The 18,513-nt window shown below is 50.7% G+C and overlaps 6 protein-coding genes across 6 annotated transcripts; 3 read left to right on the forward strand and 3 right to left on the reverse strand.

The window, feature by feature from the left end:
• Positions 1 to 1,935: 1,935 nt before the first annotated feature.
• B0T26DRAFT_756776 (uncharacterized protein) lies at positions 1,936 to 2,322 on the forward strand (the record flags this gene model as incomplete). The annotated part of the gene is made up of 2 exons (XM_060446158.1): positions 1,936 to 1,951; positions 2,018 to 2,322. 2 exons carry the CDS (start codon positions 1,936 to 1,938, stop codon positions 2,320 to 2,322), a joined length of 321 nt encoding a protein of 106 aa, XP_060290070.1.
• A 1,812-nt stretch (positions 2,323 to 4,134) lies between these two features.
• B0T26DRAFT_730253 (uncharacterized protein) lies at positions 4,135 to 4,358 on the reverse strand (the record flags this gene model as incomplete). The annotated part of the gene is made up of 1 exon (XM_060443005.1): positions 4,135 to 4,358. A coding segment is annotated over one exon (224 nt), but the record flags the coding sequence as incomplete, so codon positions are not given.
• A 3,596-nt stretch (positions 4,359 to 7,954) lies between these two features.
• B0T26DRAFT_492365 (uncharacterized protein) lies at positions 7,955 to 8,330 on the forward strand. The gene has a single exon (XM_060435330.1). It carries the CDS (start codon positions 8,026 to 8,028, stop codon positions 8,233 to 8,235), a length of 210 nt encoding a protein of 69 aa, XP_060290072.1. The 5' UTR covers positions 7,955 to 8,025; the 3' UTR covers positions 8,236 to 8,330.
• Positions 8,331 to 8,379: 49 nt separating this feature from the next.
• B0T26DRAFT_744213 (uncharacterized protein) lies at positions 8,380 to 10,215 on the forward strand (the record flags this gene model as incomplete). Its single annotated transcript, XM_060444381.1, has 6 exons — positions 8,380 to 8,429; positions 8,696 to 9,130; positions 9,303 to 9,441; positions 9,521 to 9,580; positions 9,617 to 9,886; positions 9,988 to 10,215. 6 exons carry the CDS (start codon positions 8,380 to 8,382, stop codon positions 10,213 to 10,215), a joined length of 1,182 nt encoding a protein of 393 aa, XP_060290073.1.
• A 1,338-nt stretch (positions 10,216 to 11,553) lies between these two features.
• Positions 11,554 to 12,789, reverse strand: B0T26DRAFT_815321 (uncharacterized protein; the record flags this gene model as incomplete). Its single annotated transcript, XM_060447369.1, has 2 exons — positions 11,554 to 12,112; positions 12,393 to 12,789. 2 exons carry the CDS (start codon positions 12,787 to 12,789, stop codon positions 11,652 to 11,654), a joined length of 858 nt encoding a protein of 285 aa, XP_060290074.1. The 3' UTR covers positions 11,554 to 11,651.
• A 2,243-nt stretch (positions 12,790 to 15,032) lies between these two features.
• Positions 15,033 to 15,710, reverse strand: B0T26DRAFT_756780 (uncharacterized protein; the record flags this gene model as incomplete). The annotated part of the gene is made up of 2 exons (XM_060446159.1): positions 15,033 to 15,246; positions 15,544 to 15,710. 2 exons carry the CDS (start codon positions 15,708 to 15,710, stop codon positions 15,033 to 15,035), a joined length of 381 nt encoding a protein of 126 aa, XP_060290075.1.
• Between the last annotated feature and the right edge of the window lie 2,803 nt (positions 15,711 to 18,513).

The following is an 18,513-nucleotide window of genomic DNA, read 5'->3' on the forward strand; positions in this document are numbered from 1 at the left end:
ACCTTGCTGATATCCGGCCAAACCGCAGCCGCCACGGCCTTCTCTTCAACGACATAGCATTGGCTCATCTTGATCAGCCATCAACGCAAGTGCGCCTCTTTTCTCGTTGCCCTGCCTTGTTGACATCCCGCAGCCGCCACGGCCTTCTCTTTAACGACAGCAATCCACATTGGCTCATCTCAGCCATCAACTGCAGGTGCGTCTCTTTTCTCGTTGCACTACCTTGCTGATATCCCACCGCAGCTGTCACGGCCTTGTCCTGCTGTCCGGCCTTGCTAATATCCCGCCAAACCGCAGCCGTTAACGACAGCAATCGACATTGGCTTGTCTCAGCCATCAACAGCAGATACGTCTCTTTTCTCGTTGCCCTGCCTTGCTGACATGCCGCTAAACCGCCGCCACGGCCTTCTCTTCAACGACACAGCATTGGCTCGCAAGCCATCCCACCGTCACGGCCTTCACCCGTTGCCCGTCACGGTATCGTGCAACGCAGCAATCCACACAGCCGTACTTGTACATTCGCAGCTCATCGCTACTTGCACGTTACACCTCATCGCCACTTGCACGTTCGCAGCTCATCGCACGCACGTTACACCTTATTGCCCCTTGCATTTGACAATTGCGACTTCTGACTGACGCGGGGCGACAGCGCTGGAGATTGACGCGGCGACAGCATTAGAGATTGACGAGCGCGATAGCACTGAGATATTCGCAGCTCATCGCACGCACGTTACACCTCATCGCCACTTGCACGTTCGCAGTCATTGCACGTACGTTACACCTTATCGGCACTTGCACATTTCGCTCTATACCTCGTCGAGCACTATGGCGACGCGTCAGCCGGACTGTTTTCTGTTTAACCATTTTCTCTCCTTTGTTGATACAGTGGAAGGCGAAATGAGCGTTGCTAAATTTTTAGTCAACTATTTTAAAGAGTGCGGAGTAGGCCTCTGGCTTGTGTAGCTTTGCGGGTCACAATGTAGCGGGGAGGTACTGAGGGAGTAAGTAATGTCTAACAAAGCTAGAACTGGCTCTTACTGTGTACCTCACTGCTGACTCATTCAAAAGACCTTGGCCTCGTCTTCGTTACTGTAGATCAAATGACGCCCTAGCGAATCTTGTAGCATTTTGCCCCGGAAAACGCGAAAGTCCACGTTGCTTCACCACCCGACGAACTTGGTATCTACAGTATTGTAGTATTGCGCCTACTTCCAAGGACATTTTTATTGTTTCTCTTCAATGAGCTGAAGCAAATGATTTCAAGGGCAACAGTGGAGCAATTTTATTTCGTCGCTTGCGCCCTAATGAGGATGGATGTCCTTGCCTGGGAATAGGCGCGCCACAGTGTCTCGGAAACTTCCGTTGGCGCTAGAGGCAGCCACCTCAATGTCTTTGGGCATCAACTTCGCGACAACCGTTCAGGAAGCACGACTTCGAATTTACCTGTCTATCTTCACGCAGCATCAAGCGACTTTGTCCCTCGCTAATAGCGCCTACAAAGGCCATGGCTGGCAGCTTAATTCGCACGGCGTGGCGGAAGCAGTTTAGGCGCGGCAAAGGAAGCCAGGAAGGGTCGGGGACACAGAATGACTCGCCAGCGTCTGGCTCCGTCGTACGAACAAATCCAGCATAATCCTAACCCCTTGTGTTCCCTACTGACGAGCTCTATTCCCCGCCTTTTCAGAGTAAGCCGCTCTGCCGGTCACGACAGCCCGTCTGATCACGACAGCCCCTCCCATCACAACAGCCTCTTCGATCTCGCAAGCGACAGCAAATGACTCCACCTCCCTTGATCCAGCACTACTGCTTACACTTTCGAGCACAACATCGCGCGCCCCTCCGAGCAAACTCAGTCATAAAGTTGAAGAGGCACACCAGGAAGCAACAAACGGCGGACCGGCAGGCAGACGGGACGATGCTCTCAAGGCAGAAACGATGCCGCCGAGAGGCGGTAAGACGTTTCGCCCCCGCGCGGTGCCTCTGCACTAGAGCACTAGAGACGTACAATCCTTTTTAGAAGATCACTATCGTCTAGCTGCCCCCATCGTCAAGTCCCTTACCCCCGAGATCCACGGCAAGTCCAGCACTGTCACGGTCACCTTTAAGAACGCTACCTCACCCGGTCCGACGCGGCGCATCCTGTTACCGGAGCCGCCCGAGGATCGGCCCTCCGGCGACCAGTACGTAATACTTGACAATGGCTTCTACAGCATCATAACCCTCTTTGCTCCACCTCTAGAGGACTATAAAGTCGATGTTGTTACGATATCTGGCCTTGGCGGACACCCTTTCGGATCTTTCAAAGAGAGGGACGAGAATTAAATGTGGCTACGAGACGCCCTACCATTCGACCTCACCGGGGAAGATACTCATCACCCAATGGGACGAGTGATGATCTACAGCTACGAGTTAGCCGTCGCACAGAGCAGTAACATAAAGGACTTGGAGGACCTCGCAACATCGTTTCACAACAGCATACGACCATTTACCAATACGTTCACAAACCATCTACCCTACGCTGACACACAACGCTTGCTTTAATCGGCAGGCTCTGACCTGTCAGCACTAGGCAGGTATAAACACAATGGTCATGACGAATCAGATCTGTTTGTCATTAGTTCTACGAATTATTGGTTGGAACAATTGGCGCCCCCGTCGTGTATAATGGTATCGGAGGTTTTACTGGAAGGCTGCAGCAGTAGTGTTACATGTACTGGTAAAAAGCCAAGCCGACACTCCTTTGCCGCATAGCAAGCGGGCTGTTGACCTCCTCCACTACCGGCCTGTTGCCTTCATTACATAAAAAATCTGGGGAGCTCTCTAGCATCTACTCCTTTATATCTCTTTCCTAAGAAAAACTGATATACCTCGACCTCCGTGTCAATCTCGTACTTTTCTCTGGCCTCGTGGACCACTTTTCTCCTCTGTGAGCACTGTACCAAGTGCTCCGGCTCGATTACGGCCTCGTAAAGGCATTCTGGGTCCTCTGCGTCGGTGATAAACCTTCTAAGATAGGATGCAAACCTCCCATATCCTAACCTATACGCTACTAGCCGTGTCATCTCCTTTCTGCTTAGCCCCCAAGTATCAGGGTACAGTCCTAGCCCTAGATTTTTGTAGCTCCCTGGAGCTGCCGACTCCCACCAAGCCTGTACTATTTCTTTCCTTTTCTTCTCACCCTATACCTTAACCCAGGCTACCATAGGCGGTTATATAGTCATGGGTTCCTCGGCGGCTCTGTATGGGTCTGTGACGCTTGGGCCTCTGAAGATTCTTCACAGTCGGAGTCGTTGCTTTGAGCGCTGGCGACTTTGGCCGTTTCGCGTGCCGTGCAGAGCTCTGCGCGTGCCGGTCATTGTGATGGGCTTTGAGTGTTGATTGAGGGAAATAAGATGATGTGCTTTTTGACTGTTTTGGAGCTTTTGCGAGCAAGATGCCGGGCTGCAAGACTATAAAACTAATGCACGAAAAAGTGTAAATAGCTTCATTTCGTAGAGCGCTGGTGGGAGCCCCACTGATGGCGTTTGGCGCTAGCCGGACGCACCGGTTTAGACCCACGCTAGCGCACAGGCCATGTTAGCACGTGACACTAGCGGTGACCAACTTTTGGGAAATGCCTCGCGCCCATCAAGCTTAGAAAAAATTATCACTTTTACGTCTTTTTTGATGCTTTCGGATTTACCGCATCAAGAGCATTGCCCATCTCCTTAGCCTATTTGCAGCTCTCTACCGCGGTGAGGTTGTCGGAGTACACCCTCACCTCAACCGGCCGCCCCTTGGCTGCTTTCTTTACTGCTCTATAGATTGCGACGACTTCTGCGTCGAAGACCTCTGCTTTCCAGACGGCCCCCGACTCGGACTTCACAGGCTTGGGCTGCCCTGAGAAGTGCTCTACCCAGGCCCACTCTACTCGCTCGTCCTGTTTTGGCCTGTTTGGGTCTGCCACCACAGCCCAACCCGGGAATACCAGCACAGTGTTACGGATCTCTGAAGAGATGCACCTCGGTGGGTTCTGCTGAGTCAATCTCGGCCAATCAGGAGTGTCCCACGCCAGAGGCGTGGGACATGGGACCGGGCCTGGTTGACAGCCAATAAGAGGTGTCCCGTTTCCCGTTCGCGGGACACAGGACCTTTCTGTAAGGAAAAGGACACCCCAAACACCAACTGCGCGCACAGGGTGCGCGCCCACCACTTGTCACCAACTGGCTAGAACACTGCCAGCTGGCATACGCTACGCCGTGGCGCCACGACCGCAGACTGATGCCCGGGCCGAACCCCTGAGCAGGTATATAAACAATGGCCCTCGCCCATCTTCCTTTGCGAGGGCCAGGTTGAAGTCTTACACCAATACAAGTCATTGCTCCCCTACCTTCTTGCCTGCATTGTGACCACCTTGATCAGGCGTACCTACCTTCTCTTACACTTTCTTTCAGGTCCCGCGTCCCGGGCACGGGGGCCGGGACCCTGCGACCATTGTTATTGGTTACACAGATAGATATATACGATGACCGTACCTACGGTCTTAGATAGTTCTTGCTTGGTTCTTCAAGCAAGCAATACACATTCACTGCACTCATACACTTTGAGTGGCATTCCGATTTGACTGTATTACCCGTGCGATAGGAGCTTGCCCTTTGTTCTATCTTCATAATTACCAACCCCAGCATTCTGTGGAGCCCGTGCTCCCTTACAGACAGACGACCCTAACAGTCGAGTGGTTTGTAATAATAAAATTCGTCGTGATGGATGAAAAATTACCGCTGCTGCATAAAACGGAGACTCCTCTGTCTTTAGGTAATATTTGTCGAAAACAGCCCAGCTTTTCTAGATCAGAGAAGATAGGAAAGGGTTGGATTCGTGTAACGAAAAGCTATTCTTAAAGTGCTGAGCAAGAACATCCATAGTAAATAAAACCCGGTCAATTGTTGCTTGATCTCCTTCGGTCATTTTTGTTGCTCGATAGAATGGTTGTAGAAAGGCCAATATTAATCGCAGATGTTCCCAATCGTCTGGAGAAAGATAATCCTTTCGGAGAGGTTCATATCACGGTTTGATATATGAATCAATTGCACCTTCTTTTTCAAGTGCAACTTGGATCATCAAATACCAACTGTTCCATCGTGTAGAATTATCCAAAGGTATCATTCGGCCAGCAAGTTCAATGAACTGATTTATTCGAGTCGGGGATCCTCGGATATGGGTGATGATGTTGTGGAGTTTGATAAGAGGACTAAGATCAAGAGAGATCTCAGCCTCCTCTGCTTCACTATTTTCATACTGATTATCCACCTTCTTGAATAGAAATGCCTAGACAGCAAGATTGATGATATGCCCATTACATCGTATTCGATTGTCCGATGATGACCAAGAAATTTCCTTCTCACTGAGATTTGCTTCGAAGATTCTGCAAAGATTGTTGTTTGTTGAAGCGTTGTCGCTAATGATTGTCTCAATCTTCGATAATATGTTATAATCTTAAAGGACGAATAAAAGCGCTTCGTATTGAGTTACTGCATGATGTGATGTGATAGATGGAAGACCGAGAAGTCTGATAAGTGCCTTCTGGAGGGTTTCTGATTCGAAATCCACAAAATGAGCACAAACTGCTAGGAATAGTTTCTGATTCAGAGAAGTCAGACATCGATGGAAAGGTGAATCTTTGAGCGAGATGATTGAAGTTTTTTCCGAACGATATCTTTGTGAAAAAGCCAAGATTTTTTGATGTGTTCTTTGATTGTGGAATGTACTGAAACGACTTCGTTTGATACTGATGGATTGAGAGCTTTGCAGAGCGTATGGAATCGAGGGCTTTCGACGATCCGGAAAGGAAGATTCTCGACCGCAATAAGCAAAACAATCGCCTGTGTAATAACTTCTTTATTTAGCGCTCGTTTGAAGATTTGAGCATCAAGTTCAGAAGTCTGGTTGATTGTCATTGCTTTCTCATATAGAGATTGCAATGTAGTGTTGCTGAGCTTGTCAACATTTCTCAGTTGGTTAGGAGCTATGATCCCGTGCTTTGATTGAAGGTGTTGTCGGAAGTTAGTTGTGTTTTGAGCACTCCATGCTAAGCAATATTTGCAATAATACATACGGTTTTTGCCCTTTTGTGCTGGCTCTCCATCTTGAGGCGGTTGAGTATGTTCCAGAACTAGGCTTGGAGCTCGGCGTGTATCTCTGGAGGTTGAAGAATCCTCAGAAATGAAAGAAATCTTCCTTTGGTGAGAAAATAATGAGAATGAGAAGGATTTAGCAGATTTTTAGTGGTTTGGTTGCGTTGGGCATCGAAATATTCATTGGTTGTGCCAATTGGCAATGCCAGCTGGCAAGCGTGGGTATACAGCTGGCCAGTTGTGACCATACAGCTGTAAACTTGACTGCCAGCTAGCTGACTAAGCAACGAATATCGTCAATATTTGCGATACTCCGAATACAGATACATCCGCTGACAAATACACGAATATTGTTATTCGTCGCCCACCCTGTTAGAGAGAGCGGTCGAATCATCCGTGACAGAGTTGGTGAGGGGCAATGCTGCCTTTGCACCATATGACGCATCGTCACCGTCAATATCCATAAACGTCTTGACGTAGATGCCGCTGAGCTCTGTTTGTGCAGTACCGAATTCGGATGCCGTATCGTCGAGCGAGTGTTTCATCCATCCGTCAGGTTGAAGGCCACAATGGCTGGGTCCTTGCGGGCGGCCATTACGAGCTGTTGAACTTGTGTCAGATGGAACATGCTGGAATGTGGGCTGTGAAGGAGCTAGGCAAAGGATTCGCGGCCTACTTCGCCACTCATTTTGCCACCTATTTTGCCACCACAATAGTAGTATAAGAAGGAGGCTTTCTGGCACTGCCAGAAAGCCAGGAAGATAGAGAAGACAATCAATTGAAGCCAGTAAAAAATCCTGAAGTGCAGTAATCCAACAACTTGCATGCTCTCTTCCCGCCTGCTATCAGATCCTAGAGAGTCGAGCCCGAGTAGGTATACAAAATTTGGCCAACATACTCTCACATAGAGACCTTGGGTATGCTTGGTGAAGCTCTCGCCTCTGGTTAGAGGGAACCTCACCGCCTTCTTGAGATATCTATCGGTGTTGAATGCAACAGCGTTGTCATTTTCATCGCAAGCTTTGATAAGATCCGGAACTTAGTCTTTGTTGGGGATTTTCTCAATGTCGTCGTCCACCGAGTCGTGGTGTAGAAAGAAATTATACCAGCGAAACCCGGTACAAACATAGATGCCATCTAGGCAGGTAGAGTTAGGCATAGTTGTAAGTAGGAACACAACCTTCCGCTTGATCCAGCCCTGTGTGTTAACGGCTGCTACCTTCTGGTTGTGTTCAGAGTCCGGGTAGCGTGTCTCAACCTGGCTGTGGAGCGCGATTACGGTGAGAACTTCGCTCGTGAGCCGGGTAATATCGCTTCTAGGTGAATCTTATCCTATATATAGTTGAGACACACTATTTTGTTATGAGGAATTTATTCGTGCCTTGGAAGAATTGCCAACCAGGGTATTCAACACGGATGTACAACTTGCACCCCTTGACCTCCTTAAATTCACACCAGTTGAGCACGTCCTAGGATTTGAGCCAGCCAAAGGTGTTGAACGCGTAGAATTGATGTCTAGGTTTCGAGCGTGTTAGGCCCTGAAGTGTCTCAATACCTGCGTTTCCCTGTAGTTCTGGATAGTACGCAGCGTCGGGGCTAGGAACATCCCACCCGTCAAACTACACAAACGCTCCGTCCCGGCTGCTGGCTGCGTCTAATTATGGGCGGCGCTCGGTTGTTGGTGAGGTGATTGCCATGTTGATTAGCCCCAGTGAGACTGGATGGACTGAATCTGCGACCTGGTGGGAAGGCGTTTATCCTCAAGCTTTTTGGAGCTTTAGACTTTTAAGTGGTAATCCTGTTAATCCGAACTACGTAGATTATGAAAGTATCACTTACATAAATAACTCTCGTCCCCTTGTTTTGTCAATTTCTGTCTCTGTCTCTCCGCTCTCTGAACCGCTGACATCCTATGATTACACCGCACAGACCTTTGTTGCGCCTAACAGGAGCCCCACTTCGGAGTTTTACCTCTTCGAGGCCGGGAAGTCGTCAAGCTTCCCCTCCATCGCAGTGCAGCAACCCAAATAAACAGCTACCTCGACGTCCAGAAAAAAGGGTCGAGCTTACTGCGACGGTGGTAGAAGACAGGCCAGACTCTCCCTGCGCCTTATTTCGTTGAAGAATTCCGTTCAATTGACCTGAAATGCGATCAAACTCCACTGCCCAAATTCCACTTTAGCCCTCCCTTACATCGCTCCGAGCTACGATCCATTCGCCTGCGCACCCCTCCACCCAACCCGCGGGGCCGTCACTCCCGCCAGCCATGGCCACCGAAGATGCGCGATATCGGCTCTCGTCGCAATACCGGCTATGGTGTAAGGAAACCACCCTCGTAGCCACCATGGCCACCGTCACCAGGGCCACCCTCGCCACCATCGCCACTATCGCTACCGCTACCAGGGCCACGCACTATCGCAGCTACCACCCTGGCCACGCAAGGATGACTCGTAACCTCTTTCACGTGTATATGGACCATGGCCTTCGCACACCTCTTTAGCTCAGGCCAGGTTGAAGTCTTACGCCAATACCAGTCATTGCTCGCCCTGCTTGTTGCTCCTATTGTGACCACCTTGATCAAGCGTACCTGCCTTCTCTTACATATGGTCCTTCTCTCGCGCAGAGCTAGCATCGCTGCGCGAGAAGTCCAACTCCTTGGCGCGGGCGAGCATCTCGGAGCGCTTCTCTTGGGCGTCGTCTTCGTCAGACAAGAACAATAATGACTGGTCCGCCTCAACGTCAAATGCGAACACGCCCGACCCGGACGGCGTGTCTTTCCGCCTGCCCGAGTTCCTGACGGTCGCCGACCAGTCCCTAATGACTACCTTCTACACGACGCAGCTGCTGGGCGCCGGCAGCGCCACGGGGTTGTCAGACGAAATCTGTGCCACGGCCGCCGCCTTCTTCCGCAGGTTCTACATCACCAACAGCATCATGACATACTCCCCACAGGATATGATGACTGTCGCGCTCTTTTTTGCCTGCAAGGCAGAAGGGTGGTTTACAATGGTTACCGAGTGACTCAGGCCCCCTTCCGCTTCCGTCCCAGCCACTCCCTCGACTGCGAGTTCTGCTATGGGCAGAGGGGTTGGAGAGCGATTTCGAAGGGTAGCCCGGGAAGAATCCTAGAATAGACTGCTGACCAAGAGTGTTACTACCTAGCTTTCTCAAAATGGGCTGTTTTCGAAGTCTGAAAAAGCAACCCGTGGACATCCTCGCTGGCGAATTTCTGTTTTGTCAAGGCATCCGCTTTGCTATTGATGTTAGGCACCCTTTTTGCCCGCTTATAGGCGCTAGAATGGAGCTCCGAAGGCTCGGCGATATCAAGGTAGGTCAAACTACTCCCGCTCCGTGCCCAAAAATCGATACCATTGTTTAGCCTAGTTGCTGACATTTCTCATCGACAGGAAGAACGTATCCGAGCTGCCGAGGAGCGTGCCAAGTCGATACTGAGATTCAGCTCGTTGGTCACCGACGCCTACTTCCACTACACACCGAGCTAGATCATGCTGGCCGCGTTATCGCTTGCTGATTGCGAGCTGGCCAAACGACTTATACAAGAAACCTTCCACTATATCACTTCGCCAGCTACCAACGGCACGCTTGCAAATGGCGGCGATGGTGCACCGAATGATAGTCATCAGCCCAAGGGCCAAAACAAAGAAGCCATCATAGGGCAGCAGATCCGGGACAAGGTACTCGGGACCATCGAAGCGTGCAGGGAGATGATGGCGTATGAAATGCCGGAACGAAGCAAAGAACACTGGCAGAGCGTAAGCTAACCTTACTACCCTTGCCTCGCTCGTACTTCTCAGACCCGTCTCTGACAATTGCCATAAAAGACATGTACCAAGACTTGATTCTTCCCATTAAGAAGAAGCTCAAAAAGTGTTGCGACCCGGACCGCTCAAACCTTGTTGCGCTGCAAAGAGCACGGCGCGAAGAGGCTTTCAAGAAGGGAGACTCCGACAACGGAGACCGGGAAGGCCGCGGAGAGACGGTCGACGACGACGACGCCGCCGTGTTTGGCGAAGCGGCCCGAGACGCTAAGATACGAAAGGTCGCCAAGGGTCTCGACGACCCGTTTGGAGGACCCCTGTGATTTTAAGAGGGGTGGCGCAGATCGGGTGGAAGGGGTGCGGCGTAGGCGCGGGTGTAAGGCAAAGTCGTCGGCCTAGGACTAAGCAGGTGCGGCAGGGTCGTCGGATTGAGGCACGGCAAGGGACGGACGATAGCATACTCGCACGTTATTTGCATATTATATAGGTACGCATATTATTGATGGCTGACGTTTACAGGGCGAATTGCCTTCTCAGGGGGCTGCGATATTTTAGAGGGGGGGAGTACGTGGGCAAGAAAAAGTTTACGACATAATGCTGAACTTTAGTCGAGGCGTTTATCACGGCCGCGTATATGGAATACATATGGCATAATTATTTCTCCTGTCCGTATTAGTATCATTACTCTAAGTGGTATTATCACTCCAAGTGGTATCATCACTCTAAGTAGTATCATCACTCTAAGTCTTGGAACTTTAACTGTTTATTAGGTTGATATTTGACGATATTTTTAATATGTGTTTCGGCCATGGGTGTCACGGCATAGCGCGTTTCGGGTTCCTTATCGCATTGCCGTGTGACGTCATTTCCCGATAGGCCCAGTTAGGCTTAGTGCATTAGTCACGTGGTTGCGAGCTACCCCGCCTACAACCTTTTCTACCGATTACACAATTCGCGATTCTTCTTCTTTTTTCTTTTTTTTCTTCTTTAGCTCAGTTTTACAGTAAATCAATACGGTATATTGTTCGGAACAGTCCTTCGAAACCTATTAACCGTGACAATGGGCTTTATTTACTATCCCTTTATTTCATGAATATCGTAACATTGTTATTGTTGTGAATACCCCTGCTTGGACATTTTATATATTTGCATTTTTTCTTTATTCTTTCTTTCGTGTAATATCTTTTTCTTCACTTTACTACCCAAATATGTATGTTGGTCTATTCTAGACTTGATTTCGCTATAAAAATTTAGGGTGACTGTATGGGACTAAGTGTCACGACCAGGGCAAGGCATTGAGGTGAACTCAGTCCACTGGGTGCTATCGACGAAGATTCTAAACTGAGGAGGGAAAGAAGGAAAAGTCCGACAACGCGTCGCGTGCTCGCGAATAAGTTTTCATCTATCAGTGGGGTAGGTGGGGCCTCGAGGAGGCTTCTGATAGGCCCGGGGGTTCTGGGCGGTTCTGGCTGCTTGAGGGCCAGTTTGGTGGACGGGTCCTCACACTAAGTGCTTGGTTTTGTACGAGAAAGATAAGAAAACATTGCGAAAAGAAAGTCTATAATACGGATTCAAGCCACTAGTATAAAGAGATAAAAGTGCGGTTCTTAAAGGCATTCGTGTGCGCAAGCCGTTAACGGTGATTTGGCGGCTTAAGAGATGAAGAATGAAAGTGTATTCAATTTCTAGCTAAACCTAATAGTCTACTCTACTGTCTAATTATCGTCCTCTTCGTTTCCCGTATAAGATGCCGTCTCGTTCACGTCCTCGCCAACACCACATACGCCTGAAACAAGACACCGCCGCGAGCGTCAATCTCGGCCCAGACGGCCTGCTTGACGGCCGCCGGCCACCGGGCCACTTCTTCATCAGTCCAGCCAACTCTGGCGGTCTTGACAAAGTCGCTCGCCCAGAACCCGCGCAGGCCGTCCAGCTGCGGCCGGGGCCCGACCACGACGCTCTTCTCTAGCACCGTGACGTTTGCATCGTTAAACCCGGCCTCGACCGCCAACGCCGCTAGAACGCCGGGCTGCCAGAACTCTGGATGCGGATACGCCATTGGCGGCAAGTCTGGCCGCACGAGCGCCTGCGTTGCGCGCACAATCTCGCCCGCACCAAAGCGGCAACAGGTCAGCAGCGCCGCGACGCCGCCGCCGCCCGCCAGCGTCCGCCGCACCTCGCGCACGCACCGCAGCGGGTTCGATATCGCGAAGATAGATGCTGAAGTTGAAGATGCTGTGCGTCACCGAGCTGTCCGCAACCCCGCTCAGCGTGAGGCTGTCTGTCACGGCACGGCCGAACTATGGTCCGTGGTGCCGCAACCATGCCCTGGCTGCAGGTCCCACCCCGTTGCCCCACTCTTCCCAATTAACACTAGTCTAATCGCCCCTGCCAACCACAAAGCCACGGCCTGCAGGAACCGCAGGCTTTTTCCTTTTCCTTTTCTTTTCTTTAGTTTAGTTATTTACGAATCCAGTCATTTCTTACTTGCAGCCTTGACTCTCGTTTATGCCTGCCTTCACATTGTCCATCTCGGCCGCGGTTACCGAAGGCACGTGCGCGAACGACTCGCGCGCGGCCGAGACCATGGCCGCCACCCAGTCTGTCACGAGAATATTGGGCAGAGAATCCGGGGTAAGCCGGTCAACTAGCACCGACGCCGCCGTGCCCGGGCTTGCCGCGTTTTCGTGCACCCGCGATGTTGATGTGAGCGGCACCTGGGCGGTGATGTCGTCCAGCGCGGCTGCGAACAGGCTGCGCGTCGTGTTGCCCGTCTGCGCATTGTACGTCGCTGCTAGTGCTGCGAAGTACTTGGGGAACGGGATTCCGTGCGCCTGCGACAGGTGCGGCACGCCGCTGGCGCTCTTGCCCTGCGTGGTTTCTTGTGCTGTCGCCATTTTTGGGGTGTTGTGTGAGTTTCTTGTTGGTTTGGTCAGAAGAGAGTGTGTGAGGGTAGACCAGGTGTTTCTAGTTGTTGCTTGCTTATTGGATGTAATGGGGATGATGGTTTCTTGCCTTGCTGATGAGAGTGTAAGACAGGAATCTTATGGGTTTGAGACGTTGGAGGTTTTATTTATACTGGAGAATAGCTGTTCGGACTTATCATACAGACATCAGCTCGGACTGGGCCAGCCAAGAGGTTATATCGCATCCCGTTCCGGTACTTCGGTCGCCACAGCCAATGAGATCAGGGTGAGCTTGTTAACGCCGTCGCACTGCTCACCAGAGTCAAGGATTGCAGCGCTGCTATTGGCTTGCGGCGCAGGCTTATTATGCCCGAGCCCAGTATATCCGGGCTTGCTCGACGAAACCCGATGTGGGCCGATCTGTTAACCCTAGAGGATTCGAAATACAACGTCAGCACGAGTTCTGTTCGGTTTTCTACAGCGTCTCCAAACGATTCCAAATAAGGTCTTACATGGGTAGATCTCGGCTATCCGCTTTACGGATAAGGCGGGGTGCCCCATGGGCGGCAGCTCTCTCGGGAGGGTCGTGTCCACGGCCTGCCATCTGTTCTGGATGTGATTATGCCACCGCACTTCGCTGTAATTATTCAGATGGACAAATAGCTGTGCGTCGGTCACTCGAGAGTGACATCAACCGACTCACGCTTTGCCGACTCCCAGACGGAGGCCAGAACTCGTCTAAGTCCTTGCCGGTACGCGACGCCATCGTTTCAGGTAACAAAGAGAAAATTGACGAAACGGTACTCACCCCCGTCTCGAGGCCGTTCTGCCATCTTCATCTCGTCGAGCTGGGGGGCGTAGCCGTCGTGTATTACGGCTCCCGTGGATATGGCGAGCAGCTCAACCATTTCCCCACGGCCCGTGGCTGGGAACTTCCTGGCCGTCTGGGAGTTGTGCACATCACAGATAGATTCATGATTGAGTCCGAGAAGTATGATCTAGACGACAATAGTGAAGAAAGTTGAAAAGTAGTGTTTCAAAAACTTGTGCTCTTTGCTAGCCTATGAAAGGATAGTGTTTCAAAAACTTGTGTATTTTGCTGGGCTAGGACAATGAAGGAGTGCCAACGCTATACTGGATGGACAGAGGGGCAATAAATTGATAACCTAGCAGAGGGGTACCAGCCCACTGCGTTTATTCTCTCAGATGGTGGACTTGGGTAGAACTCGTTCATGCAATTCAGAGGCTTGGCATTAGCTAGCCACTAAATGGCGGTGAAAAACAAGGGAGTAGGCAGACAGTCACGGAGGGAACTAGGAGCTCTGTGACTTACGCTAAGATGTCCTGTTAGTGGCCGGTCTTGATCGTCGGGTTGCGAAGCCGACAAGCCCATCGAACTGAGGCCGCCAATTGGTTGCCAGTGATTAACAGACTAAGCTTTAGGCCGAGTTAGGAAGAAATTAATGGGTGCAACCAGGAACCCAACGCCCTCCGAGAAAAGTAGATGCTTCAAAGATTCATCTCTTAATGTTGTGTGTAATAACCATTCCGCCCAGGCAGTGTCAGCATCGTTGCATAGAGTCGGAGCGACTTGGCAAGGATTCGTGAACCTAGCAAGCGCCAAGTTGACTCAACAGATTAGAAACTAAGCCAACTATCAGCCAACAAGGATGAGGTCTGGTGGCAATAACTGTGTGGTGCCTCTATTAGTCACGTGGGCTACTGCAGCTAAATCACGGAGCCCGACTAGGCCATCTCCGCAGGAGGTAGGGTCAGAGGACAGCATGATTAGACGCAGCCCCAGGAGACGCCGAGGCCGTGGAAGCGAGTCGAAGTCGACATGGCTTACGCAAAGTGGCAGCAGGACCGTAGAGGCAGGGAGCGCTGGCGGTTCCGGCAGTACGGGGAAAATAGAATATAGGAACAAAAAGGACTGAGCTCTTACCTGCGATGAGCAGACAGAGGGATAAGGCCTTTGAGATGATAGAAAGATTATTGTAGTGATTAACAAAATAGCTACCGGACGGAACTCTCTTCGGAGACGGACCCGTGTAGCTGGACAATTAAACAAGACCAGTACTCCCAGTCATGCGAGATAGCCGGCCAACAAGAGAGCTGCAGTCCGTTGTGGAGAGCGTTTCGAGGTGTTTTGACGATATTCAGCCGTCCTAAGCCGCTTGGCATTCATTTCGTCGGCCTAGGAATGGGGGGGTAGGAATCTGTTCGTTGAACAGCTAGCCGTACATGAGTTGGGGGATGTTGGCTTTTGGTTGGTTCTGGCCGGGCAGCACGGCGTCGGCAATCGTCCTGAACCCCTCCTCGACGCGCGCCTGCGCGTCGGCATAAACCCAGAACACCCATCTGTCTGCTTGCGCCCCGGCGATTCGATAAGCGAACTCGATGGCAAGGTGTGATTTGCCGACACACACGAGCGGCAGGATGGAGTCTCTTGTCGAGTTTGAGAGAAAGGTTAGACTTATCTCGCCGCCGTTGCCGGGCCTTACTTACTTAATTAGGTCTAAAAAACAAACTACACGGTATTTTTGTCGGGGCCAGCAGCGGATCTCGAACCAAATGTCGAAATAGTTAAACGACACCCTATGTTAGAAGAAGAGTATTTCGTAGCGCGAAAAAACAAAAGGACACTCATTGCACGCGACGATTGCCGAAAGGGACGGTATCTGGAAAATACGTGCAGAGAAGTTTGATCAGAGGATGGAAACGGGAAAGAAGTCCTCGACGGACTGTTGAACGCCTGGGATTTCGCCGCCACCTCTTCGTTTCAGCTTGTCTCTAGGATGCATCTCGATGTCGCTGAACAAAGGTGTCCCTGCCTCCCTACCAAAGGTAACGCTCACAAGAAGGCCTAGCCGAGATTGTATGTGCATCTGCGAGCAGCGGCCCCAGATCATTGTGGCATGCTGCAATCCTGAAGATCTGAGACCTATTGAAACATCCTTTCCTTCTCTCCGCCTGGAAGAAGCCCTCGCGAGTACAATAGAGGAACCAGAGCATCAATTGGGCAACCTCCCGAATACCCCAGATCACTGGCGGTCTCTGTTGCGATCTAGCCTGTGATGGTGGAGGAGGCATGCCGCGATTCCTCTTCCTTATTCTAGGATTCTGGGCGGCGCTTTTCGCGATGGTGCGCTTCTGCGGAAGCAATGAGGTCACCGGCCTAGTGTTCCCCGCCTGCGACAACTGAGTACTGGGGATTGTACGGGCAAGCGTCTGCTCCCTGGGCGTAAACCCTCAACTCGGCACAGGCGTTTCAAGCGATAGTGTCATCTGCGTGGGCGGTAGAGGCTCGTCATCATCATCGTCCAAATCGCCGTCAGAACACTCGGAATCATCAGAATCATCAGAATCATCGGAATCGTCGGAATCGCTTTCGAAGACTGGAGAGAATGGCCACAACAACGAACACACCATCCAGCGTTGAACGACGAAGGCGGTGAGTCTCCTTGGGGGGGGGGGGGCAATCTAGTCTATTTACGGCTAGTTGGACTAACCGGGGCCCCATGCAGTACATCTTGGCGTAAGCGCTTGTAACAGGGGTTGCAAAGTCACCCCTTTTCGCGAAAAACGGCGAAAACTGGTTCATTTTTCGCGAGAAGATCAGGCCCTGAAGAGTAGTGCTTTTCCTCCACGGGCTTGCTCCTCACAAGTTTGCTAAGAATAAGGCAAACGCGAAGCCCAAGTACACAAGCTGCCCGCTGGCTGTGACCTTTCCTCCACGTCTGGACTGCCTGATTCACAAGTTGTTTGCTGAATTCAAGTCTTTTGAGTGGCAGACAAGCTTTTGCTGAACAAGTCTTTTGCCGAGCGTCGTGCTGAGCAGTATGTAAGGTTTTGCTGAGTAGTATAAGGTTTTTGCTGGACAGAAGTCTTTTGCTAAGCACAAGTCTTTTGCTAAGTTCAAGTTTTTTGCTAAGTGGTAGACAAGATTTTTGCCGAATATGAGTTTTATGCCAAGTAGCACAAAGTTGTGCTGAGCAGTACATAAGGTCTTGCTAAGTAGTATAAGGTTTTTGCTGGACACAAGTCTTTTACTAAGCACAAGTCTTTTGCTAAGTGGCAGACAAGTTTTTTGCCTAGTAGTACAAAGTTGTGCTGATTAGTACGTTGGGTATAAGTTATTTGCTGGATACAAGTTTTTGCTGACAAGTACACAAGTTGTTTGCGAAGTACATCTTCCTTTACGCGCCTCGATTGTTTATCACAAGTTTGCTAAGTAGATACAAGTTTCTGCTGTCAACTTTTTCCGTGCCACGTCACTTCCCGCTAGGGCAAGCGCAGCCCCCTGCCTGTAGATATAAGTTTACTGAGTAAAGCTATTCGCTGCCGGCACCCTCTTGGCTGTCGACTTTTCAATCTTCCTCCGCGCCTCGATTGCTTGTTACAAGTTCGCTGAGTAGATACAAGTTTCTGCTGTGGACTTTTTAAATATTCCTCCGTGCCTCGATTGCCTAATTCACAAGTTCCCTGAGTAGATACAAGTTTCTGCTGTCGACTTTTGCTGTGCCACGTCACTTCCCGCCAAGGCAAGGGCGAGCCCCCCCAGTAGACACAGTTTGCTGTCAGCACCCGCCCTTGGCTATTGACTTTTCAAATCTTCATTACCTGATTCACAAGTTGTTTGCTGAGTATACAAGTCTTGCTACGTAGCACACAAGTTTGCTGTCGGTACGTTTTGGCTGAGCATACTTTGCCGACGTTGTTCGCTGCCCCTGGCTGTACTTTTTGCTTCTGGCTTCCAGGGCAAGCGCGGAGCCCAAGTACACAAGCTGCCCGCTGGCTGTGGACTCCCTATGTACATGAGCTGCCCGCTAGCTGTGAACTCCCCAAGTACACAAGCTGTTTGCCCGCCCTGGCTAACTTTTGGCACGTCAGCTCTCCGCCAAGGCAAGCGCGAGCCCCTGTAGACACTTGCTGAGAAAAGCAGTACAAATTTGCTCGCTTGGAAGTACTTACTGAGAAAAGTACATCTCCGCCTCGATTGCTTATCATTAGTTTGCTAAGAACAAGTTTTTCAAGGTACTTTTCGAGAAGAGTTGACTAATTCCAAAATTCGAGCTACTATTTCCCTCTGTCTTGAAACTCACAAAAACGTGCTACCGGGCTGGCACGGCAGGCAACAGCCACCGGCACAGCAGGCAAGAGCCAACTTGTGTCCGTAATGTTTTCCTTCGACCCGGGCATTTTCTTTTTTCCCTCATCAGTCTTGACCATTACCACCACACTGCACTCTGCAGTCTCGACCGTTTGCCAGAATCAAGACTCTACCAGCCTTGGCTATTCCAAAAGTCGAGCCACCATTCTACTAGAGTCTTGCCCAGTTCCAAGAATGGAGCCACCATTCCCCTACACTTTGTATCAGTCTTGCCCAAGTCCAAGAATAGAGCCACCATTCCCCCTCTAGAGCCAACGCGTCAGCCCGAATGTTTTCCCTTCAGGTCTTCTTTGTATTCTTCTTCATCAGTCTTGACCATTACCACCACACTACACTCTGCATCAGTCTTGACCGTTTGCCAGAATCAAGACTCTGCCAGTATTGGCCATTCCAAAAGTCGAGCCACCATTGTACTACAATCTTGCCTAGTTCTAAGAATAAAGCCACCATTCCTCCTCTATCAGTCTTGCCCAATTACAAGAATGGAGCCACTATTCTCCCTCTAGATCCAACGCGTCAGCCCGACTGTTTTCCCTTTTCTT

This window comes from Lasiosphaeria miniovina, assembly GCF_030549165.1.
Source record: "Lasiosphaeria miniovina strain SMH2392-1A chromosome Unknown B0T26scaffold_8, whole genome shotgun sequence".
NCBI lineage: Eukaryota > Fungi > Ascomycota > Sordariomycetes > Sordariales > Lasiosphaeriaceae > Lasiosphaeria > Lasiosphaeria miniovina.

What these genes read in the sequence shown, in the direction of transcription:
- B0T26DRAFT_492365 (XM_060435330.1), top strand. Translation starts at nt 8,026, where the DNA reads ATGATTACACCGCACAGACCTTTGTTGCGCCTAACAGGAGCCCCACTT.